General features: G+C 36.5%; 2 protein-coding genes across 2 annotated transcripts in view; both read left to right on the top strand.

Annotated features, from left to right (window-relative positions):
- On the top strand, nt 1–12,662 carry LOC107586065 (pyridine nucleotide-disulfide oxidoreductase domain-containing protein 2-like). The gene is made up of 16 exons (XM_016273282.1): nt 1–173; nt 4,186–4,205; nt 4,293–4,386; nt 4,594–4,667; nt 5,623–5,778; nt 5,972–6,125; nt 6,315–6,376; nt 6,950–7,047; nt 7,135–7,276; nt 7,391–7,525; nt 8,230–8,302; nt 9,758–9,914; nt 10,138–10,292; nt 11,418–11,524; nt 11,703–11,823; nt 11,986–12,662. Exons 1-16 carry the CDS (start codon nt 56–58, stop codon nt 12,054–12,056), a joined length of 1,737 nt encoding a protein of 578 aa, XP_016128768.1. The 5' UTR covers nt 1–55; the 3' UTR covers nt 12,057–12,662.
- A 2,622-nt stretch (nt 12,663–15,284) lies between these two features.
- Nucleotides 15,285–25,442, top strand: part of LOC107586089 (uncharacterized) — a 13,137-nt gene continuing 2,979 nt past the window's right edge. The window contains exons 1-7 of the mRNA XM_016273326.1: nt 15,285–15,469; nt 21,715–21,788; nt 23,533–23,724; nt 23,835–24,053; nt 24,942–25,054; nt 25,150–25,291; nt 25,395–25,427. Coding sequence (XP_016128812.1) covers nt 15,415–15,469; nt 21,715–21,788; nt 23,533–23,724; nt 23,835–24,053; nt 24,942–25,054; nt 25,150–25,291; nt 25,395–25,427 — 828 coding nt within the window. The 5' untranslated portion in view covers nt 15,285–15,414. The remainder of the gene's footprint in view (nt 15,470–21,714; nt 21,789–23,532; nt 23,725–23,834; nt 24,054–24,941; nt 25,055–25,149; nt 25,292–25,394; nt 25,428–25,442) is intronic.

Genomic DNA, 25,442 nt, shown 5'->3' with positions numbered 1-25,442 from the left:
AGAAGGCGAAGTTGTGGAGCTTGAGTTTTGGGTTTGCAGGCTGTCAGGACTCATCATGGCTGCGGCTGTCAGGGCAGGTTGCTCGCACAGGGGGTTTATTTCAGTGACACGGCGTGGCAGCCACAGCAGCACTGCCCTCAAACCTCAATATGATGCGATCGTTATTGGTGCAGGTAGGCTACAGACATTCATTCACGGCCTAAAGACACAGAACAAAAATATAACATGGAATGAAATTGAGTGCCTAAATGGGGCTTTTCTTCGATTATGTAAATAATATTTTTTTTACGTGACCTCTTCAGTGTGTATTTTAACTTTATTTTTAATTACCATTTATCAGTGTCATTGTATAGATATAAATTATTATTCAGACAACTTTTAAAGTAGCACACAGACAACGTGGTCACGTGGCACCTGTTGTTTTTCTCAACGCCGGCCAGGGAGGACCAGTCACGAAAAATAAATTAACATAGTAATTAAGGCTATTCCCAGTGGTATATTAATCATAACCATAATCTCAGATGTAATAATAATTCAACCGTAAAAAAATACCCACATTTTTGTAAATGGTCTCTCCTTTTTTGACAAACGTTTTAAGAACAGTTTTGTAAGAAACTCTTTTAATCTAATCTTCCATGTAAATCCAAATGGTTTAAACCTCATTGTATATCTTGGCATAGCATTTGGACATTACCATACAAATATGTTATTTCTAATAAAGTAAAAGAAATACTTTACAAAATTATTCACAGGTGTTATCCTGTAAATGCAGCTGTTAGCAGATATATTCATAGTGTTTTGTAAGATATCAGTTGAAGATATTGAACATTTATTTTTCTATTGCCTTTTCTATTTCATTTTCCTGAGATAAGCGATGAACGTTGCGAATACATGCTTATGGAGAAACTCCTGTTTACTCTGATACTGAAGAATGATTTTTTTCATGTTCGTGTACCTGCACGAACAAATGGCGCTTCAACCCGCCAAAAGGGGAGGAGCTGACTACTACTGGCTAAATTGATTTTTAGCCCAGATGGCTGAGTAGCAGCGACCTGTGAGCAATAAGTTCCTGTTCTGACCTGGCTAGCAAAAGCCAGTCGTCAAGGTAAATCATGATACGGATTCCCATCTGCCTCAGAGGGGAAAGAGCTGCATCCGTGCACTTCGTAATAGTGCGTGGGGCCAGAGACAGTCCGAATGGAAGAACTGTATAATGATATGCCACTATTGAATCTCAAGAACGGTCTGTGATGTAAAAGTAAGCATCTTTCAGATCCACTGATAAAAACCAGTCCCCGGGCAAATCTGCATGAGGATCTGTTTCAAAGGTATCATCTCGAACGGCCGTTTCATCAGCGTGCGGTTTAGATGCCTGAGATCGAGAATGGGAGTGAGGAAGTAGCGTCTGTAAAAGCCTGACTCGCTGTTCGATGGAAGAACCGTCTCTACAGCTCCTTTTGCAAGCAACGTTTGCACTTCGGCCCGGAGAACATGAACATCGTTGTCCTGTACCGAAGTTTGAATAATACCTCTGAAGCGAGGTGGCCTGCGAGCGAACTGGAGCGAGTAACCTCGCACTACGGTTTTTACAACCCAGTTTGACACATCCGGGATGGCTTTCCAAGCCTGAAACCGGATGGGCAGCGGTTTTAGTTTTTTGACTGGCAGGTCGCTGCATGAGGGTGGGGAACTTACCGTCGTGGTACTGAGAAGAGGAGAAATGCACTTTTGAGTATGTGGGTCCGCTATCTAGGGCTGACGCGATAACCGCAATATCGCAATACCGCGCTATTGACGAGCAAACCGCAGAGGAATGCAAGAACCGCAGCAACCGCGATTTTGGCGTGTTTTCTTTTTTCGTAAGGTTATGCCCTTCTCGTTTTACACTTCATGCATGTGGACTGAATATTAAACAAGTTAGTAATGATAACATAATGTGTACCATGCTGATTTGTACAGAGGCTCCGTAGATTTGCACTTAACAAGCCTAAACAGACAGTGAATGAGAGAGAGATCGACTGAGCGCGTGCGATTACTTGCGTCTCTACAGACAGAGTCATATATATTTGTGAAAATAGGTTGTCATGTCCAAGGAAAGCGAAATCTCTGTCTTAGCATCTACGCATAGCTGGTCAGCTGAGCCTTCTAAAGTGGCGCTCAAAGTTAAAATTATTTCAACAGCGTGTTTCATTACATCTCTTTGAATGAATGAATCAGCGTTTTTGAACGTGTAGTTGAATGACAGTCCCTTTTCACCACTTTGTTGTGCAACACTGTAAATTCACTGACTGACAGCCCGTCTAGAACGCGCGCAGGTGGAAATATCAATAGAAAGTCTCTTGTCCAGTCAGATTAGAAGACCAGATTACAACTAGGCTAACTGTTATACATAAAGTCTAACGATAGATCTTATTGTCAGGTTTATGTTCTGTTATGTGGACCGTTATTTTGTCATTCTCTTCTGTTTACTTCACTTCCTGTTTCAACGCTATTTGGTTTCGGTATAGTTTTCTATGTAAGAACTGGTATTTCTGAATAGGTTGAGGCTGGGATTTAGCGCATTTGAAGTGAAAGTACTTGATAAACATATACTATGTGTGGAGAGCAATCACTCAGTATTGTTATCTAATTTTTGACCAAGATGGCTTTAGAGGCTTTTGCATTGGAACTTTTCATATATATATATATATATATATATGCATGTATATGTATGGCGATAATACCGCATACCACGCAATTGAGCCACTCAAAATTACCGCAAGGGAAATTCCCTCACCGCGACGGCCCTACCGCTATCACAGCGGTAATTTTGATGGGTGCACCAGGATTGGTTCTAGAACCTTTTTAGGTGGGCTTCAGCCCCCCCATCTGTCGTCTCAGCCCTCTTAAAAACTATAATCAGCTATCTGAACGATTGGGCCAGTTTATCATTCTCACATGTTTTAAGTCAGTTTAAACATTAAAGTGATTTAAGCCATTCAAGCGCAAGACAACACGAAAGAGATCTCAATGCGGTTTCAATTCAATATATCAATGCATTCACGGCTGGGCCGAAAAATACTTTTGGAGAGACTGGGGAGTCAATGAAGGCGACCCCGTCAGCGTCCCTGATCTCCAATTAAGCCAAAGGTGGTGCTCCAGCACCACCAAGTTGGCCATGGCCTTGCCGATCACCTGCGCAGTCGCCTTTGTAGCGCGCATAGCCAGATCAGTCGCTGTGCGCAGCTCTTTGAAAGGGCTCAGGATTCTGTCCAGACTCATTTTTTCATGCTGGTACACGAACGTGAACAAATCAGGCTTCAGTATCAGAATAAACAGGAGTTCCTCCATAAGCGTGTATGCGTGATGGGAGAGACCGTTCGAAAGGGAAACCCTTTATTTAGAAGCTTATGACATTTTATTTCGTTTTCAAAACCCATATTTTTCCTGAAAAACATTAATTTATTATTAATAATTAATTAATTACATTATTAATCCTTTAATTATTTTAGCAAAGTTTTATATTCATAAGACAAAAATAACTCAAAAGAAACCACCACATATTACCTTTTGTAACACTGATCTTAAAATATATGAAACCCTTTCTAAAATGAGATCACAAAACAAGAAGCTTATAAAAACAATAAACATTCTAAAGCTTTTCAAATGTATGTAACAGCCTTAATATTATATAGCACTTTTTTATCCTATTTTTTTTCTCTCTCTTTTTTTTTTTTAAATAATATGTTTATGTTCATTTTATGTTTTTGTTGTTGTTGTTATTCTGTTGTTGATACTATTCATTGGAATTAATAGTTTTAAACGATTATGATTTTACGTTTACAAATGTCCCAGTGAGATCAAAAACATCCAAAGATTTAATGCGGCTATAGATAAAGACTATAGATATAGGCTCCACAGAAAATTTGCCTTGCTGAGCCTCCATGCTTCCCCTGCAGGAGTAACAGTTTGTGTACTGTAAAAAACATGCAGAGTGTTCTACATTTTATCCTTTTTTATTATATCTAGAAATATTGTTGCAACTCCTGCATACTTTGAACCACAGTCATAGGCTACTTGTTTCATAACCTTCATGTTTCATGAGAAAATAATGCGACATTCATCGGCTATTATTCAACATCTAGTAAATGATTGCAGAACTTAGACTCCTTTGAACAAACCTAAAATCCTTTTCTTTATTTGTAGGTCACAATGGCCTTATTGCTGTAAGTACACACCAAATGTGTTCTCATGTGTATGCCCAGTTGCACAACAGTTTCATCTATAGAAACCACCTGTTGTGATTTGCCCAGTCAGCATATCTGCAGAAGGGAGGCCTGAAAACAGCAGTCCTGGAACGCAGACATGTGCTCGGAGGAGCAGCTGTATCTGAAGAGATTATTCCAGGTGTGAGTTCAGGTTTATCACCCAGACCATGGTTCTCTGAATCCCCTACAGACTGGCCAAAGATCAGTTTCTCAAAGCACTCTGTTATCATCATTAATTAGAAATTCAGAACTGATATAGTACGTAGTCTAAGCATTTTAAGTGTAAATTGCTGATTGACCCTTAAAATTCATCTGTGAATCAGTGTAGTTTGCCTGTTGATTTCAGGGTTCCACTTTTCCAGGGCCTCCTATCTGCTCAGTTTACTGCGCCCACACATCTACCAGGACCTGGAGCTCAAGGTGATGTTCTTATTGATGTTACATGCCCGATTCTCTCTTTGTCGTTCTTGTTTAAAACGGATCGGCTCCCCTTTAACTATCTCTCAAGCAAAATGGTGTACCTCAGACGGACCTGACAAACCTTAAGAAACAAAAAGAAGTACACTCTAGAATACTTTTGAATTGCATGTTTCTTTTTGCAATAATTACATATTATCATTTAAATTTAATATTAAATGCAAGTGTTTTTTTCCATAAGTAGGACTTAAGTACATCTTTATACCCTATGCCATACCGTTCACCCTTTCTACACTACCGTTCAAAAGTCTGGGATCAGTAATATTTTAATTTACTTATTTAATTTTATATTTACGTTTTTTTTTTTTAAAGAAATTAATACTTTACTCAGCTTTATTTTACTTTATTGTTAAACTGATAAAAAGTGATAGTAAGTAGACTTATATTGTTACAAAGATTTCTATTTGGAATAAATTATGTTCTTTTAAAATGTTTTATTCATCAAAGAATCCTGAAAAAAGTATCACAGGTTCCAACCAATTAATAAATAAGCAAACAAATAAACTGCACAACTGTTTCCACCATTGAGAATACATCATCATATTAGAATGATTTTTGAAGGATCAGGTGACAGTAAAGACTGTAGTAATGGCTGATGAAAGTTCACACAGAAATAAATTATATTTAAAGTATATTAAAATATATTCAAATAGAGAACTTATTTTAAATTATAATAATATTTTACAATATTACTGTTTTTGGTATATTTTTGATCAGATTTACATTATCTGCAAGTACAACTTTTTAAATATACTTTTAAGATGTGAAGGGCACTACAAGTGCACATTCCGTACACTTCTTTTCCACAAGGAAAAGAAACAAGTGGCAGATGATTTATTACTTTTTCCCTTTCAAGCTAAAATGACAGCAGTTCTCGACAGTGTGTCTTTCTGTGCAGAAACACGGCTTGAAGGTATACATGAGGGACCCCTATTCATTTACCCCCATGTTGGAGGATGGCGTAAGAGGGCGGCCACCACGGTCTTTAACGCTTGGAGCTGACCTGGCAAAGACCCAGCAAGAGATTGGCAAATTCTCAGAGAAAGATGCCAAGGTTCAATTCCACTTACAAGAGGAATTAGATTTTTTGCAAGAGCACTTTCATAAACTTGCATGTGACACTAGAAACTAAATACTGTGAAAACTGCCTACGCACCGTTCTACCTCAGATAATGAACTAAATATACATAATTTATGTGATTTAATAAGTTAAATTTTTTAATTTTTTCTCTGTCCAATCACTAAAGGTCTATCCTGATTTTTTATCTTATTTGGAAAGACTGGCCTGTGCCATCCACCCTCTTTTAGATGCTCCACCCGTTGACATACCAGGACTGACTCAGGGCTCTTTGAGAAAGAAAATATCTGCCCTGAGGAGCTTGAAACCTTTGGTGAAGTCTGGTAATGATACTTCATGGTTATATAACACATGTTAAACCAAATTTTCCTCAATTGTTCTGCTGCTGCTGCTGACATAAGACAGAGAGTCTTATAAGAATAGGACTTAATAACTTAATAAAACTTAATAATGACTTAATAATAGGATAAAAATTATACATTAAAAACATCCATGTGCTTCTATGTTTAAAGGGTTGAAGTTGGGAAAGAATATACCAGATTTCTATGAACTTGTTACAGCTCCAGTTATGAAGGTGGGTTATGCCCCCTGCCCTTGACAGAAAATAAATACTTGGCATTTTTGAATATATTTGACAGAATAAGTAGCAGACTCCCTGAAGGTCAATCCAAGAACAATTTCTTGATCATCTTTGCCAAACAAGAAGTAAAACTAATAGTGGCCTGAGGGTCTCTATGAAACTTTGGGACTCTGCCCCCTAGGGGTCAAGCATCGAAAATTATTTGCAATGTAAATTTGCTCAGTATCCAGATAATGCATTCAGTTCTTTTGTCCTTTGATTTTTGGATTGTGTTCAAGTTAAAACACATCTGCCACTGTAGAGCTTGGCAACTTTATTGCTGCTTGCATCTACACTGAAAGTAAAAAGTTTGATCAAATAAACGCAGCCTTGATAAGCATAAGAAACACCTTTTAAAAAAATCTTTAAAAAATACACATTAAAATATGAATCAGTCATTTTCAGCTTTATGAGCATTGCCTAAGAACTGAATTATTTGTGAGTTTGAGAATGTGATTCATGACATGAACACGGCATTAGAAGCCTTCTTGTTTGAAATTTCAGTTTTAAAGTCTTTTTTTTCTGTAGGTGCTCAATCGCTGGTTTGAATCCGAGCCGTTGAGAGCCACATTAGCCACTGACTCTGTGATTGGTGCAAACACAAGCCCAAATAATCCTGGAAGTGGGTGAGGATAGTTTGACTTTTATGTGTTCGAACTGATTCAGAATATCTTGTGCTTGGTGTTGTGGACAATGTATGCTTAATCTTGTAGATACGTCCTGCTGCACCATGTCATGGGTGAGCTGGAGAAAGAGAAAGGTGCCTGGGGTTACGTGGAGGGAGGAATGGGTGGAGTGTCTGAATCGATCGCCCGCTCCGCCCGCTCTCTCGGAGCAGATATTTTTACAAACAGGGTTAGTATTCAGGAAGAAGGTGTAACCGTTTTCTCAAGCCATTGTTTCTGTGCATGGCACATTCATTCAAAAGAACCGGTTGTCTCACGGATATTAATCTGTCGGGGCCTGCAGGACGTTAAACAGGTCCTTATTGGTCAGGATGGTTCTGCCAAGGGCGTTGTGCTGACAGACGGAACCGAAGTCCATAGTAAAGTGGTTCTGTCCAACGCCACTCCCTACATCACCTTCAAACAGCTCACACCACAGGTACAGACCTGAAGTCCCAAGACCATGTCAGTTCAGCTCATTTTTAGATGTTTAAAAGTGATGAAGAGGATTTGCTTTTATGTCTGGGTCATTCATTCACAGTTAATGTCATCCTATTCTGTCAACACTTTGTTGTGGCCTGAGCTAGTGTCATTTGATCTGAATTTACTGAAGGAGTGACCCCATTCTTTGACTGCCAACACTGTCCACATGTGAATTAGTTCAGTTTAAAGTAGGATTATATATCTCTAAATGGGAAAAAAATCAGAATTCCATTGGACCTATTTTTAGTCCAATGTAAAAACAAAATAATAATAATAATGTGGAAAAATGAACAACCGTTTTGCTTAAATGTTAATGACAATTCTGAATAATTGATGCCTGTGGTTGTCCCGGTAAAGGATGCCCTGCCAGAGGCATTCATCACGGCTGTAGATCAGATTGACTACACCTCTCCTGTTACCAGTTTACTGAAGGAGTGACCCCATTCTTTGACTGCCAACACTGTCCACATGTGAATTAGTTCAGTTTAAAGTAGGATTATATATCTCTAAATGGGAAAAAAAATCAGAATTCCATTGGACCTATTTTTAGTCCAATGTAAAAACAAAATAATAATAATAATGTGGAAAAATGAACAACCGTTTTACTTAAATGTTAATGACAATTCTGAATAATTGATGCCTGTGGTTGTCCCGGTAAAGGATGCCCTGCCAGAGGCATTCATCACGGCTGTAGATCAGATTGACTACACCTCTCCTGTTACCAAGATAAATGGTAAGATTACACAGAATTTAATGCTTCATTTCATCAAACTAAATGTGCATTTCAACAGTGCTTGCAAAGCAGCAAAAGAAGAGGGTTAATATTTAAGGCTTCCCGGTAAAGGATGCCCTGCCAGAGGCATTCATCACGGCTGTAGATCAGATTGACTACACCTCTCCTGTTACCAAGATAAATGGTAAGATTACACAGAATTTAATGCTTCATTTCATCAAACTAAATGTGCATTTCAACAGTGCTTGCAAAGCAGCAAAAGAAGAGGGTTAATATTTAAGGCTTTGGTTCTGTGTAAGGAACTTTTAGCGTTGTCTTGACACTTAATAAGCAAGCAAGATAAGACCAAAGATAATTCATTATGCTAGTATGAGCATCAAAACTTCCCAGCTGGAATTCAGAGTCCAAAACTTTATGATGACATCATTACTGTCATTAATTTTAAATGGTGGACATTCAGTAATTTAAGAAGTAATTCGCTTCATTTCATCAAACTAAATGTGCATTTCAACAGTGCTTGCAAAGCAGCAAAAGAAGAAGGTTAATATTTAAGGCTTTGGTTCTGTGTAAGGAACTTTTAGCGTTGTCTTGACACTTAATAAGCAAGCAAGATAAGACCAAAGATAATTCATTATGGTAATATGAAAATTAAAAATTCAATCATTACTGTCATTAATTTTAAATGGTGGACATTCAGTAATTTAAGAAGTAATTCAATCATTTAATGAATAATTCAGTAATTAAAATAAGTATTTAAATCATTTTAAATAATGAATAAAAAACAAAACAACTCAGAAATTATCTACAAAACAAAGTTTAAATGGAGTCTGTATGTTAAGCATTTTGGTCTAATTTAGTTGCTGCGCTGCAAAAATATTTTTGTCTTGTTTTTCAGTACAAATATCGAAACATTACTAAATCAAGATACAATTAAGTAAGAAGCAAAATGTCACAAGATAACAAGTCTTTTGTTTACTTTTTCTTAAAATGATCAAAATTAAGTGACTTTACACATATAAAAAAATGTCTGCCAATGGGATAATAAACTAGTTTTCCCTTTAAATTAAGTTTATTTTTCTTGTTTTAAGCATGAAACCACTTATTCTTGATTATTATTTTTATTGGCCTAATATTTCAAGCAATTCTGCTTCTCCAGTAAATGTTTTTATGATTTAAGGATCTTTAGATATTTGTACTGGAAACAAAACAAAAGTACTGAGGAATAAAATAATTTCTTCTCATTTTACATAAAACTGGACATTTTGAACGTTCAGAGAGCATTAAGAAATAACGTTTTCATAACTTAATGAGAACGTTAGCAAAACTTTCTTAGAACATACTTTTGTTAGCTGGAGTGCTGCCTTGCAAGAAGTGTAATTAATGGAGTTCAATTAGTCTTTTTCCTGTACATTTTTTGATTGTAATAATCTGTGTCTGTCCTTTGCAACTGAACAGTGGCTGTAGACAAGTTGCCTAATTTCTTGGCTGCGCCGAATAGTGCGGATGGAAAACCAGGTCCACATCATCAGTGTTCAATCCATCTGAACTGTGAGAGTATGGAGGTGCTGGAGGAGGCCTACAGGGAGGGCCAGCAGGGATATCCATCCTCCAGGTTGGCAAAACCTGCTGTTGTGCTTATAATGGAACAACTAATATTTGCACATTACACACATGAAGGCATCAGGACGTCTGGATTTGCAAGTCATGACCAGAGTTTCACAGACAACACATCTGTTGCCTGTGGACAGGGTTTATGGTGATGGTTTTCCATTCAATGCACCAAACCACAGCGATTTACATGAGATCCTGATTCATCTTCTGGTGGTTTTGTGTAGGCCTATGATAGAAATGACCATTCCCTCAGTGCTGGATCCGACTCTAGCGCCCCCCGGCTGTCATGTGGTGTCTCTCTTCATCCAGTTTACTCCATATTTGCTGGAGGGTCGCCGCGCTTGGACCGATGAGGACAGGGAGAGATTTGCTGACACAGGTACCTAGTGTTCTATTTGCATTTTTTTGTGCTGTTTGTGCGCACAGGTATTATAAGCCTTGTGTTTGTAAAAGGTCTTGGAGGTCTTTCAAAGTGTAATCCAAACAGGTTTGATGAGTTCAGCATGTCATAGACAGCAGTGCGTGAATTATACAGTGACTTATATATTAGTATCAGTCAGTCAGTCACACACACACACACACACACACACACACACACACATGTATATTATAACTATAATATATAACCGTTTTTGAAAGAAGTCTCTCACAATGGCTGCATTATTGACCAAAAATACAGTAAAAAAACCTGTAATATTGTAAAATATTATTACAATTTTTAAAAACTGTTTTATATTTTAACATACATTAAAATGCAATTCATTCCTTTGGCAAAGTTGATGATTATTATTATTTTTTTTAAAGATACTCCAGTTTTCAGTGCCACGTGATCCTTCAGAAATCATTCAAATATGCTGATTTGGTGATCAAGAAACATTTCTTATTATTATCAATGTTGAAGACAGTTTGTGCTGTCTAATATTTTTGTGGAAACCATGATAAACTACCTTTCAAAAGTTGTGTAAGCGGGTTCAATTTTTTAAACTTATATTCACCAAGGATGTATTCAATTGACCAGAAGTGACCATAAAGACACGTTTAATGTTACAAAAGATTTCCATTTCAAATAAATACTTTCTGCTCAACTAAAACTGAAAAAAAAAAGAATCACGATTTCCACAAAAATATTAACCATCAAAAACTGTTTTCAACATTTACACTAAACATCAATTATTAATAATAAAGCACGAAATCAGCAAACTGCAATAATATTTCACAATATTACTGTTTTTTAATATAATAAATATAAAATATTACATTTGTAATTCAAGAAAGACGTGTTTCATGAGCTTTTAAAATATGCAAGTTTATGCTAAGTGTATGCATTTCTTTACGACCCCCCAACATTAGGTAAACCAAACCCTTCCACCCTGGTAAACCATCCAAAAATTCACACTCTGATAGACGGCAGGCCATGAACGAGTCACTTTTGAACACAGTGACACTGTTTGTGCTACCACAGTGATTTCACATGCCTCAAAGTCCTTTGTTTCCTGTTTCGCAGTATTCGACTGGGTTGAGCATTACGCACCTGGATTTAAAAAGGCTATAGTGGGCAAAGACATCTTGACTCCTCCTGATCTTGAGAGGGTCTTTGGTCTCACTGGGGGGGTATGAATATTTAAATTCAATAAACATGAACATGGACTTTTTGTTCCCTCATAACTTTTTTTTCACAGTCATACAGAATCTAATAACTGATTTGGACTTTTATTCGGAAGTTAATTGTGGTATATTTGCACGTCGTATCATTCCAAACATTCATTACATGCATTTTTTTATGCCACAGAATATATTTCATGGCTCAATGTCTTTGGATCAGCTTTACCTGGCGAGACCTTTGCCCTCTGTCGCAGACTACCGCTCACCAGTCAAAGGACTGTACTTATGTGGCAGTGGCAGCCATCCAGGTCTGTGCCTGAATAAATAAAAGCGAAAACAGTACGTATTGGGTTTAGAAATGTCATCAGTGTGATATCATGTTTCATAAAACCAGGTCAGGTAAATGTTGAGCTTGACGTGCATGACCTCCCCTGTGTTTTCCAGCATTTATGTGAGTTTGTCTCATTCAGGTGGAGGCGTTATGGGTGCAGCTGGCTGGAATTCAGCTCTCAAAGTTCTAGCAGATTTCAAGCGACTGTGATCTTGGCCTTCAGTGGGGAATATCATTTTCCAAAGGGATATTTTAATGAAAAGAGAGATGAAGACAAATAATAAGTGTTGTTAACATTGTATGTGTTTTCTTCTATATTTTAAACACTCCCATAATCTGTTCCTAAAATATGACGTTTATTTTTCAGTGAAATTTTAATAAATGTAAATTAATCCATAGACCTTAGTCAGGGTAGCGCTATATTTACTTTTTGACAGGAATGAAAATGAGTTGTGAGGGACTGAAGTACAGTGTGTTCAGTGGATTCTGCTGTGGTATATAATAACATACTGATTGGTCAGCTGTCGAAACGTCTTTCAGAAAAAAGTAGACATAATTGCGAGTTGTAATAATTACATGATCTAGGACCATAATACAGTGTGTGCCATTGTAAAGACTGTAAATCTATCCCTCACAGCCTCGTTTTTTTTATCTGTGTTAAATTCAATATGGTGTCTAACCAGACTAAGGAATTGGCTACTTTTGCAGGTTTTGTACAACTTGTGATGGACCGTGTGACTAGAAACCACACTGAATGTTCTCACAAAAAGCTGTGACATTGTTTTGAGAATAAATAACTCATTTGGTGCTATGAAAGTGGGCTGGTGTTTGAAGCTTTATAGTTTTTTTCCCCCTTCTAAACACTTTTTAGTATTTCTCTGTGGTGATGCTAGTAGTTCAGAACTGCAGAATTCACCTTTAGTAAATATATTACAAAAAATAATATTAGAAGGATTTCTATAATGCAAATAATTGATCAATTTACATAAATTACAGCACTCACACACACTCTAGAAAAAGAAACAATTTAAGACTGTTCGTCACTGCATGCTAACCTGTGTAAAACTATTCCTGCAGTATATACACTGTGCACTGTATGCAAATGTTCTGCGTCCATTGAAGCCCGGGTGACCTACTACAGTACATATGCCAAATGTGCAGTATATAACAAAGCACTCGAATTTCCATTTCCAGTGTGATGAAAAGTATAGCCATGATTTTTAACATCTCTTGATTAACTCATTTCATTGAATTGCCAAAAGCTACAATATAGTCAATAAACAAAAATGCAAAATAGATTTTATTGATGGTAACTGGATTAAGATACAACTTGAAAGGAATAGTTCACCCAAAAATGAAAAGATTTGAGAATTGCTGAAAAGATATAGGCCATCCAAGATATAGAAGAGTTTGTTTCTTCATTGGAACAAATTTAGAGAAATGTCATTACATCACTTGCTCACCAATGGATCCTCTGCAGTGAATGGGTGCCGTCAGAATAAGAGCTCCAACCGTTTAGAAACAATTGCAGTAATCCACAAGTAATCAACACAACTCAAATCCATCAGTTAATGTCTTGTGAAGTGAAACGCTGTGCGTTTATAGGAAACAAATATATTTTTAAGACGTTTTAGTCCATGATCAATAATTATGCTTCATCCAGTAAAAAAAATCCATCCGCTGTCCTGTCACATTCAAATCCACTGACATATTTGTTTAGAACAGTTTTGGACTATTTCGCTTGCAAATGGTTATCTACATATTTATTTATTTATTGGTTTATTTAATAGGGACCATGCATATTCATGAACATAGTTGTATAAATATACACCATGTAAATATGCAAGAATTAGTAACAATAACTACTTTTCATCTGCAGTCCCTAGGCAGGTAACATAAAACTAACATAAAGACAGCCAACAATTATACAACATTCATTCACTATAAATGAAAAGATACACATAATGGTGACATATACATTGACAACAAACAACAAAACAAAACAGATTTCTCTCCTGATTCAGACAAGACGACATTTTCACTGGAGAAAGCAATATTTTAAGTAGAGGACTTGCTTGAAAAATAAAAATAAAAATAATTAATTAATTAAACCTTATTAATGTTAAATTTGTTTATTACAAACACCCAGCTTTTAGCATTATAATATAACACACTTTATAATATATCATCTTATAATATATCATTTTTAGATCATAACATAGGCCTACTTTATGCCATAGAGAGAAGAGTGTGGCTCCAGAACACTATGGCCCCTGCGGCCCTTTAAGACGCTCGTTTTGGGAGGCGCTTGAGTTCAGCTCAACACACCCGCCTGACGCTCCTCTCGACGCCCAGGAAGAGAAACCACACATCTGTCGCCGCAAGTTTAAATATGACGATTCATTTTTTGTTTTGACGTGTTTACGTTCCTGTAGCGGTATTGAGGGTAATAATGCTGGATGGTTGGACTAATGAAGTTCAGTTTGGATTTCTGCCGGTTACTGGGGCTCAGCGGTGAGTTTCACTGCATGGAAACTTTGTTTCTGTCTGTCCGAGTTATAAAGTAAGTTTTCCATGAATCAGAGCCGTAAAAAAATCTTCATTGGAACAAATTTAGAGAAATGTCATTACATCACTTGCTCACCAATGGATCCTCTGCAGTGAATGGGTGCCGTCAGAATAAGAGCTCCAACAGTTTAGAAACAAATGCAGTAATCCACAAGTAATCAACACAACTCAAATCCATCAGTTAATGTCTTGTGAAGTGAAATGCTGTGCGTTTATAGGAAACAAATATATTTTTAAGACGTTTTAGACATATTTGTTTAGAACAGTTTTGGACTATTTCGCTTGCAAATGGTTATCTACATATTTATTTATTTATTGGTTTATTTAATAGGGACCATGCATATTCATGAACATAGTTGTATAAATATACACCATGTAAATATGCAAGAATTAGTAACAATAACTACTTTTCATCTGCAGTCCCTAGGCAGGTAACATAAAACTAACATAAAGACAGCCAACAATTATACAACATTCATTCACTATAAATGAAAAGATACACATAATGGTGACATATACATTGACAACAAACAACAAAACAAAACAGATTTCTCTCCTGATTCAGACAAGACGACATTTTCACTGGAGAAAGCAATATTTTAAGTAGAGGACTTGCTTGAAAAATAAAAATAAAAATAATTAATTAATTAAACCTTATTAATGTTAAATTTGTTTATTACAAACACCCAGCTTTTAGCATTATAATATAACACACTTTATAATATATCATCTTATAATATATCATTTTTAGATCATAACATAGGCCTACTTTATGCCATAGAGAGAAGAGTGTGGCTCCAGAACACTATGGCCCCTGCGGCCCTTTAAGACGCTCGTTTTGGGAGGCGCTTGAGTTCAGCTCAACACACCCGCCTGACGCTCCTCTCGACGCCCAGGAAGAGAAACCACACATCTGTCGCCGCAAGTTTAAATATGACGATTCATTTTTTGTTTTGACGTGTTTACGTTCCTGTAGCGGTATTGAGGGTAATAATGCTGGATGGTTGGACTAATGAAGTTCAGTTTGGATTTCTGCCGGTTACTGGGGCTCAGCGGTGAGTTTCACTGCATGGAAACTTTGTTTCTGTCTGTCCGAGTTATAAAGTAAGTTTTCCATGAATCAGAGCCGTAAAAAAACACACGACACATTGCGCTTATCTCACCTTAACGCGCGTTAGTGACCGTGATATATTGTTTTATTATATCAGTCAGTTTTTGTGTAGATATAAAAATGTATCAAAGATATCAGGATGTCAATTATGCAAATGTTGTTTAACTACACGTAACTGCGGTTGTCAAGCGGATAGATGATAATTGTTTCCAAACCTTAAAATCCGTCAAATCCATATTTAGTGTTCAATATAAAAATAATTAGTAAAATAAGATTCTATGTGAGGCTTTAGTTTGGTTTATTCATTGAAACTAATTCAAATACTGAAGAAATCACATGCAACAGGCCTGTGAATCAGAGACACTAAATCTGATTTTAACCGCTGATTAGGCGATACCACTTATTTTGTTTTCCATACAATACCGATATTTTTCAAGGCAGTATCGTCGATATCGATACCGATTCGATACTTCTGAACTAAACTTTTAAATGATGAAATGTATTAAATTACTAAGCGTAAAATGGGTAATGATAAGCACTTAACTTTGTTTAAAACGCATTTTAACATTCAATACGCCTTAATTGTAGGTCATATTTTTGTTTACACATGGTTCAAATATGTTTTTTGTTTACACATGATTCAAATCTATAAAATACTACAGTTGAACTACGGTCACTTTAGTAAAACCATGGTTCATTTTCATAAGGGATGTTGCACGCATAAAATGCAACCTTTTTTATTCGGACAGTGTATGATTTCTATTAACATTACAGAATAGAACATGATCAATATTATCTTTCAACGTTCAATTTAAATAAATGTAATTGTACAAACTATGTAGGCTACGATTTCAGTTTGTTTATTGTGAAATAACTCTGTCCTTCTGTCCTCTGATAAGCATTGCTCAGGGCTGCCGTTCCCAAAAGCTTTAATGCTTTCTTATGATACTTTTGGGAAACGCAGCCCTGTTTGAATGCACTGTCAGAAGTGAGTGAACGCTCTCTGTGATTGATCAGTTCTGTCTTGCAACATTTGCGTGTGTTCAGATGAGCAGGAAAATGGCTCTATCCTACACAATTACAACAAAGGTTGCTAACAAAGGTTATTCGTCCAATTCAATGCATATTGTACGATTTTTTTTGTGTTAAATTCACAATCACTGGTAAATAAAACACACCTTAGTATCGATATTTTCTGTTTGAGTATCGATACTTTCGTCAGTATCGATACGTTGGATCGATACGCCCATCCCTACCGCTGATCATTTCCTGTTTGAGTGTGTTTTTGAACGTTTACAAACCGATTCAGATTGCATCCTAATGTAGTGATAATTTGTAATAATTTCAGTAGGATTGCCTCAAAGGTTGCCTCAAGTCTAAAGGCAAACATGTTTTTTTTTTACAGTTATAAACATAAAGGTTCTTCAGTGTTTCTTAACAACAATACGCAACAAACTTTCTTATCAAGAACCATTTAGGATTTTCAAGTTACCCCTATGGTTCTTTGGAAATTTAACAGAAGCTCTTAATCTAGAAAATACAAGCTTGTAGCATTATTTGGAACATGATTGTTGTTTTTTATCTAGTCTAAGCTGGTATATCATCTTGCTTAAGGTGGGCAAGATGGTTTATGATACATGTTGCTGACTGACCAGCTAGTAGTCCTATAGAAACCTCTTAAAGGGGTCATGAGCTGAGAAATCAAAATTCCTTTGATCTTTTGACATATAAGAGATCACTGTACTATAAAAACATCCTGTAAGTTTCAGAACTCAAAACGTTCTCGTTAGTCTAAAAGCAGCGTCTAAAATCTGCCTAAATGACAGCTTGTGGAATGTGCCACTTTATGATGTAATAGTGTGGCTAAACCCCGCCTCCGCAGAAGATCAACGCCTGCTTCTACAGCACTGCCTGTTTAGCTCTGCCTACTGATTTGTGCATGTTGTATGTAAATAACGAGAGAGGCAAACGCAGGTTTATGCAGAAATCAAACGATAAAGGGACTCAGAAGACAACAAGACTCTGTGCAGTGCAAAGTTGTGAAAAAAACAGTCTTTGCATTACCTTCCTTCTGATCCCAATATTAGGAAAAATAAATTTATTTTTAATGAAGATCCAGTAAGAATTTGGTCCTTTGTTCATTTCATTTTACCGCTGATTACAAACAAGGCACAATTCGACACAGGATTTTCAGAAAGATTGAAACTAAAAGACGATGCTGTGCCGACTATATTGGATCTGACAGTAATGTTGCACCACAAAAGTGTGAGTAGCTGTTTTTATTATGTGGTCACTATTGCTTTGTCTGTTATTACAGATCATTTGATATGTACTTGCTATTTCTGTGTTTTTAACCTAAATCACAGCAGCGTCCAGCTGTGAAGGCTATAGGCTGACAAACATACACAACTGTTAGCCAATCATAGCAGTGGGCGTTTACTTCGAGTCTACAATCCGCCACGCCTATTTAAACGGAGCATTTCGATGAGGGGGTCAAAACAGGGCAGAATAGCCTATTGTAAATGATGATGTTTTTTGATGTAAAAATCTTGATAACAATATAAGTAGACTTCAGAGAACAGTACAAAATATTTTATTGTACCGTATAATAAAAACTTTTATTGTTCCAAAACCCAGCTACCAGTTTCAACAGGATTCTTCAGACAAGGGTTTGGTGTTTGGACTCTTTAAAGCACCATTGCATGGATGGGTTTCTAAAGAGCTAGACAATGAAAATTCTTTGAGGAACTTGAAAAGGTTCGCCTTTGAAATCAGGCTGTATACCCGTTTAGCTTTATTTTTTAATTGTGTGTGTGTGTGTGTGTGTGTGTGTGTTGTCACCATGTTTTTTGTTTACATTTTTTGTATCTGTTGTAATGTTGCAATCTTCAGTACATGAAGTACTGCTAGTTTGTGTTGTCTAATATTGAGTTTTACAAATTTTTTTGGGGGTAGAAATACCACAAACATGCAATCAAATATGTAAATATGCATTAGAGCAGTAGTTCTCAATTCCAGTTCTCATGCTGCGTTCAAGTCCTTCTGGGACGTACGTACTTACGAGTTGACAAGTCGTAATTACGACGTCAGATGCATTCAAGTCCGTTTAGTCTGCACAAGATGGCGGTGTACCTTCTTTTAATAAATTACAAGAAAATACAACAGGGTCTGCATTTTTTTACTTGGATTTCATTAACTGGCTGCGTAACAAGAACATGACCAATTTAAGTTTATAGGACAACTAAACTATAAATTTAAACAAAAATTTACTGTCAACTACAGACGTTTGCATCCATCGATTCCGCCATGTTTCTCATTGACACGCCCCCAACTCAGAAATTCGGGGCTTAAAGAAAATTTTGAGTTTCCCACTCGTAAATAACGACTTTGTGGTGGCGTTCATGTGCGTTCAACTTGTAAATACGATCTATCCGACATGACTTGAACGCACCATGACATACCACTGCTCTGCATATTTTGCATGTCTCTCTTATTTAACACACCTGATTCAGATAATCAGCTGGATAGAAGAGAGCTCCATGCATGAACTGTTCTGATTGACATGGTCCCTACATGGTGTTCATTGCTCCCTACTCCCTCCACGAGGACTGGCATTGAGAACCCCTGCATTAGAGCGTGATCCCACAGTTGCATGGGTTTTTTTTTAAAGAGCTAGAAAATTAAAATTCTTTGATGAAGTTGAAAAGGTTCTCCTATGACATCAGGCTGTAAAACTCCTTTGGCTTTATTTTTAATTATGAGTTTTTGTGTGTGTGTGTGTGTTTTTTGTCATCCTATTCGTTTCCTTTTTAATTTTTTGTATTTGTTTCAATGTTGCAATCTTCATTACATGAAGTACTGCTAGTCTTGTCTAATATTGGGCTGTATTTAAAGTTTGTAGTATGTTTAAAGAGCTAGAAAATTAAAATTCTTTGATGAAGTTGAAAAGGTTCTCCTATGACATCAGGCTGTAAAACTCCTTTGGCTTTATTTTTAATTATGAGTTTTTGTGTGTGTGTGTGTTTTTTGTCATCCTATTCGTTTCCTTTTTAATTTTTTGTATTTGTTTCAATGTTGCAATCTTCATTACATGAAGTACTGCTAGTCTTGTCTAATATTGGGCTGTATTTAAAGTTTGTAGTATGCAAATATGCATAAGAACAAGATCCATCACCATAAAATGCTAAATAGTACATCGTTTTTTTTTCTTCTCTTTTCTACAGGGCTGTTGCTGTACACTGCTATTTGCTTGTCTGTTGCATTTGTAGTAAAATATTCAGATACTTTGTCGCATGGTTCGAGTAGCTTTCAACCTCATTCCGGGTTTTGAAATGAATGTCTTTGTTACCATTGTAACACATCCTTACAGTCCTCACTTGTCTTTTCTGCTGTTACGTGTATTAATTATTTGTAGTATGAATCAAGATTCTCAATTTTAATCAATGGATTGGATTCCATATACTGAGTCTGACTAACAGCAGTGAAAACCGTATCAGTTGGGATCGTTTGCATGATCCAAGGAAGATGTGACTAGCCGAGGGCCACGTGGTTTCTTTATCTTACCAAGGTAAATCAGTTTTTTTTGGACCGCCATTGTCACAAGGCTGTCAAAGTGTGAGATGAGTCACTTTAAGGGAAGTGTGCTAGCCAATGCATCACGCCTCAGATCACGGCCTGCTTCTTGCATACATCTGCATTTGTTTGAGATTTGTAATGTTAGTTTTGCAAGCTGTGTGCATCTCTTTTCTGGATGTGGGATGTTAAGAGTGTGGTAATGGCTAATGGGAGTGATTGAGGATACAGAGAGTCTAATGTGTCTTTGCTTCTCTCTAACAAGGAATCTGTTAACAAGCATATAAAGACTCAAATCCACATCTCTTTCTGAGCCAGGAATATTAGTGTTTGGTTAACAACTGCGAAAAAAAGTGGGACTTGGTGATTCTGTGCTGTTTATGTCAAACAAAAATTGATATTTTGGACATTCTGCAGATGGTTGCTTAGTGTAATGCAGGGCTGTCCAAACTCTGCAGGACACCGGCCCTCCAGGACCGAGTTTCTACAACCCTGTTGTAATGTATCAAAGCCCTGCACTCTTAAAAATAAAGGTGCTTCAAAACGTTCTTCAAGCGATGCCATAGAAGAACCATTTTTAGTTCCACAAAGAACCATTCAGTCAAAGGTTCTTTAAAGAACCATCTCTTTATTACCTTTTTATAATCTCAAGAACCTTTTTTCGCCACAAAGAACCTTTTGTGAAACAGAAAGGTTCTTCAGATGTTAAAGGTTCTTTATGGAACCATTTAGACAAAAAGGTTCTTCTATGGCATCGTGAAGCACCTTTATTTTTAAGAGTGTGGGCTGAATCAAGAATAAAACTATCACTGAATTGTCAAGAATCCCATAAAAGAAAACAAAAACTGAAAAATGAGTCTGAAAACCATCTGCTTACATTAGCTGATGGCAAAATCCAAATCACGGCTGTTGGATGATCTTCAAAGAAAGCATTGCTTTACTAGGCTGCAGTGTAAATGGCTTTCTTGAGGAATGTTTTGAGCTGTGTAGTTCATGTGAGGCCGTGTAGCTTGGAGAAATGACTTCAAGGTCTAATTTTACCACTGCAAAGGAAACTTTAGGCTAGCTGACAATTGAATTGCAGTCTTGCCTGCAAGGATTTTGGGTCCCATGTGTGTTGACTAATAAGTGAGTGCGGTTTTGTTCTCGCTGGTAACTCAGTTTGCCCTGGATTTGGTTGGCTTGTCTGTAGCAAAGATGATGTGAAATTAAATCAGGGTTAACATTTTATAACATAGACCTTGAATTTATGTACGGTAGAGTAACTAATGCAGTTATGGAAGTAAAACCAAGACTTGATTTGGGTTTGTAGCACTCTGATTGAAATGACTGTCTGGCAGTTTTGAAGTTTATGAGAAGTGGTCACAAATGTATGGCATTTACTTTTATTTTGAGTTTCACATGAACATTGACGGTAAGTAATGGACTATAGGAAATGGTCAATGTTGGGATTTGACTGAGTTCTAATACAATTATACAATACAATACAATTACAATCATTTCTGCATTAGCGAACGTTTTAATTCTCACAAAGTGTGATGTTGGCTAATGCTTGACTGATTCGCTTGGCTTGAACTGGACTTTATTGATCGTTTTCTCTCTCGTATCTTTCCACAGGCTCCAGTGATGAGAGCCCAGAGGAGATGGACACAGGTGCCCTCCCCAAGCAGAATGACCACACACTCTCACAGGTACAAGAACAGTGGGCTTTTTTCATGAATTAAGATGTAAGTTAAATAAATAATGAGAGGTCAAAAGACCTGCATGTTTCCCTGTTGTTTTTGAACAAACTGCTTGCAGATGTTTTTTTGACATAGTTCAGTGAGAAATTAAATCTGAAAATAAAGTCTGAAATTTTATTAACATTTAATTCAGGTCTTTTATCTACTATGGCAACTATTCATGCACAATTTCTGCACAATAACCTTAGAGTGTTTATACACATTTAAGGCCACTATAGATACTTTTAATGCTAAAATCTTTGATTAGTGTAACTACCGTTAAAACATTTAGGGGCAGTATGATATTTTTCATTTTTTTATTTTTTTTTTAACTTTTATTTGGCAAGGACAAAATAAATTATTCAAAAGTAGCGGTAAAATCATTTATAATTTTACAAAAAATTATATTTCTGCTACATGATTTTCTTTTTATTAATTGAAAAACCCTGAAAAAAATGTATGACATTTTCCACCAAAATATTAAGCAGCCCAGCTGTTTTCAACATTGATAATAAAGTGATTTCTGAAGAATCATGTGACTCTGAAGACTGGAGTAATGATGCTGAAAATTCAGCTTTGCCATCACAGGAATAAATTACTTTTTAAAGTATATTTAAATAGAATCAGTTACTTTAAATTGTAATAATATTTCACAGTATTACTGTTTTTACAATTTTTTTATCAAATCAATGCAGCCTTTATGAGCATAAGAATCTTTAAAAATTGTATCAACCCCAAACGTTTAAATGGTAGTAAATACAAATACAGTAAATAAATTTTTTTTATTTGCATGTTGAGGTAAACCTGCTTCATATATCTACCAAAAATTTACCAGTTGGTCAAAATCAATAGTACAGATGAGTAAAAACAAACAGTTCAGAGAAATGTATAGAATCAGCTTTTCCAGATGCCAATTGATATTTGAATGCACTGCAAAGGCACTGATACTCATAAGTATGACTTTAGGTGTCCATATATTTTTTTGGGCTGTTGTAGGTATCTTGGCAAAACATTTGGTCTTTGGTGTTTTTGTTAGTGCATGAACATTATCTTCTAGTCGTGCCTCAACATATCAGTTGGGTTAAGGTCAGGTCAGTGTGCTCCAAACAGAGATACTCCCAGCATATACTGTGCAGCTGCTTTGAAGCTCTTTCGTTCCAAGAAACTCCGTGTATTATTTTGGTGAATGTTTCGCATTCATGCTGGAACTTTCAAATTGTCTTATCGGTCCATGATAATGTGCATTCTTCACTGATTGTAACATTACAGAGTGTAAGAGTTGTCTTCTGGCCCATAGCTTTTCCCCTGCGGTCGTCTTGATTTCAGCATCATTACTCCAGTCTTCAAAGTCACACGATCCTTCAGAAATCATTCTAATATGCTGATTTGGTGCTCAAAAAAACAAAAAAAACGTAGGTGCAGCTTTATGTGGAAACCCTAATTTTTCATGATTGTTTGATAAATAGAAAGTTCAGCATTTATTTGAAATATTTATTTGTAACGATGTAAAAGTCTTTACTCTCAAAGTTCTTGTTGGTTATGGAGTTGGTTGTCAAGTGTTGTGTTTTTCATTACTACTGTATTTATTTATTTTATGAATGTATTTATTTATTTTAAAATACATTGATCTTTCCCTGAAAATAGCCATAGATGCTGGTATAGCAATAAAAACAAACAAGTATTCAAATGTGATGATTTTTTTTTTTTCTGTCAGGGGGATGAGAATGCTGGAGCTGATTCTGAACTTGATGAGTCTGAGGAGTCTGAGCCAGAGGAGGTGGAAGGTATAGGCCTTTCAAAGGTGGAAGAGAAGCCTGTTGCTCCTTCAAGTAAAAGTTCTTCTGGACCTCCGCTGGCATCAGGGAACAAAAGCAACCGGCAACCGACGGCCCGGTCTAGTGAGGAGGTACGAAAACTGAGCCAACCATACTGTTCCTGCTGATGGACGTCAAGAGTTTGCTATTTGAATGTTTAATTGTTTAAATTACTTACTTTGACACGGTTTCTACATTTTAGGACCCAGGGTGGGATGTGAATAGTGCTTTTGTTGCCAATGCTGTCAGTCATATTCGACCCAAAGCTAAAAGTAAAGGAGCTCACAAGTCGAAAGAGAACAAGGAAAATGAGAGCAGAACAGGAGAAGTGAGTTTTGGTAATTGTTTATTTAGTGTCCTGTGTTTTGTTGCCATCGGTCGGCTGCCCATACACTTGTGTCGTAAAGGTGGAGCCCATAAATGACAAATGACCTGGGCATTGGGATTCTTGGGTATTAACATAGTTTATAAATCTGTAGGTGCTGTCACTTTGGGCTTATAAGAATTTTTTTTCAGCTGGTAGTACTGCCACTGTCCCGACAGATTGCTTGTTTCATTGTACTATAAATGTAGCCTTTATCCACCAAGCCCAATTGTGTTGTGCTTTTAAAACATGTTGAGTTTAAAATAGTCTGTTTTCTTTTAAATAAATGGTCATTGTTGTTCCAAACTTCAATTAATTCTTTGGAAAACAATTTCATAAATTGCCTTCAGAAGTCTAGTCCACATTCACTTTCATTATTTGAAAAATATATTCCAGTATGTTCTTCAAAAAGAAATAGGTTTGGGAAAAACTTGAAAGTGAGCTAATGACCTAATTTTCATTTTTTAGGTAAACAGTTCTTTAACAATATTTCAAATGCTTCACAGTAAATCACATGCTTTCACATTTAAGTTTCACACAGTTTTTAGACAGGAATATCATAGTCAAACATTTTGTCCTGTTATTCTTCACTTGTATATTTATGGAAGAAAACAATGACAAATGTCTTTGAAAGAAAAAAGCATGTTGAAGCGAATCTGTAAAGTGAAATAAAATTGACCGAAAATTGACTGTCAAATATAATATTACTCGTATCGTATTTTTAAACCGATTGAATATTTCAGAAGTGAACTCTGGAAGGTGAATATGGATTATTGAATTGAAATATTCACAGCTTGAATGTACAACTATATTGAATTTCAGCCCCAAAAAATGCAAGGCTTTAAAATGCAAGCACTGGTAATGCAATGCATTATTTTTTCAGTGCAATTCAACATGTTTTTTTTGTTTCAAAGACCATTTGTCATTATTTTTCTTCCATACGAGTCCTCCTTTCTCTTCACTCCAGAAAAAGGGATTCGATTTGTTCAGGAGGGTCAGTACACGCAAGCTCTTAGTCTGTTTACAGAGGCCATCAAATGTGACCCGAAAGACTACAGGTGATGCACTGATATGCATGAAATCCTATCCACATATACTACTTTTTTTTTTTTTTTTGTCATTTCATTAATGGACTTTGATTTTTGGATAACAGGTTTTTTGGAAATCGCTCCTACTGCTACTGTTGTCTGGAGCAGTATCCTCTGGCCCTCGCAGATGCTGAGAAGTCCATCCAAATGGCTCCCGATTGGCCCAAAGGCTATTACCGTAGGGGAAGTGCATTAATGGGACTTAAGGTACAACCCAGTGGCATATTCATTGGTTTTTCTTCTTGTATATGGAGGAAATCTGCATATAGCTGTGTATCAGTTAATCTGTATGTGGGTTTGTTTGTTATAGAGGTACTGTGAAGCTGAGAAAGCCATGGAACAGGTGCTAAAACTGGAC

This window comes from Sinocyclocheilus grahami, unplaced genomic scaffold (assembly GCF_001515645.1).
Source record: "Sinocyclocheilus grahami isolate Dianchi unplaced genomic scaffold, SAMN03320097.WGS_v1.1 scaffold77.1, whole genome shotgun sequence".
NCBI lineage: Eukaryota > Metazoa > Chordata > Actinopteri > Cypriniformes > Cyprinidae > Sinocyclocheilus > Sinocyclocheilus grahami.
Note: the sequence above shows the minus strand (reverse complement) of the source record. Positions and strands in the feature narration are given on the sequence as shown.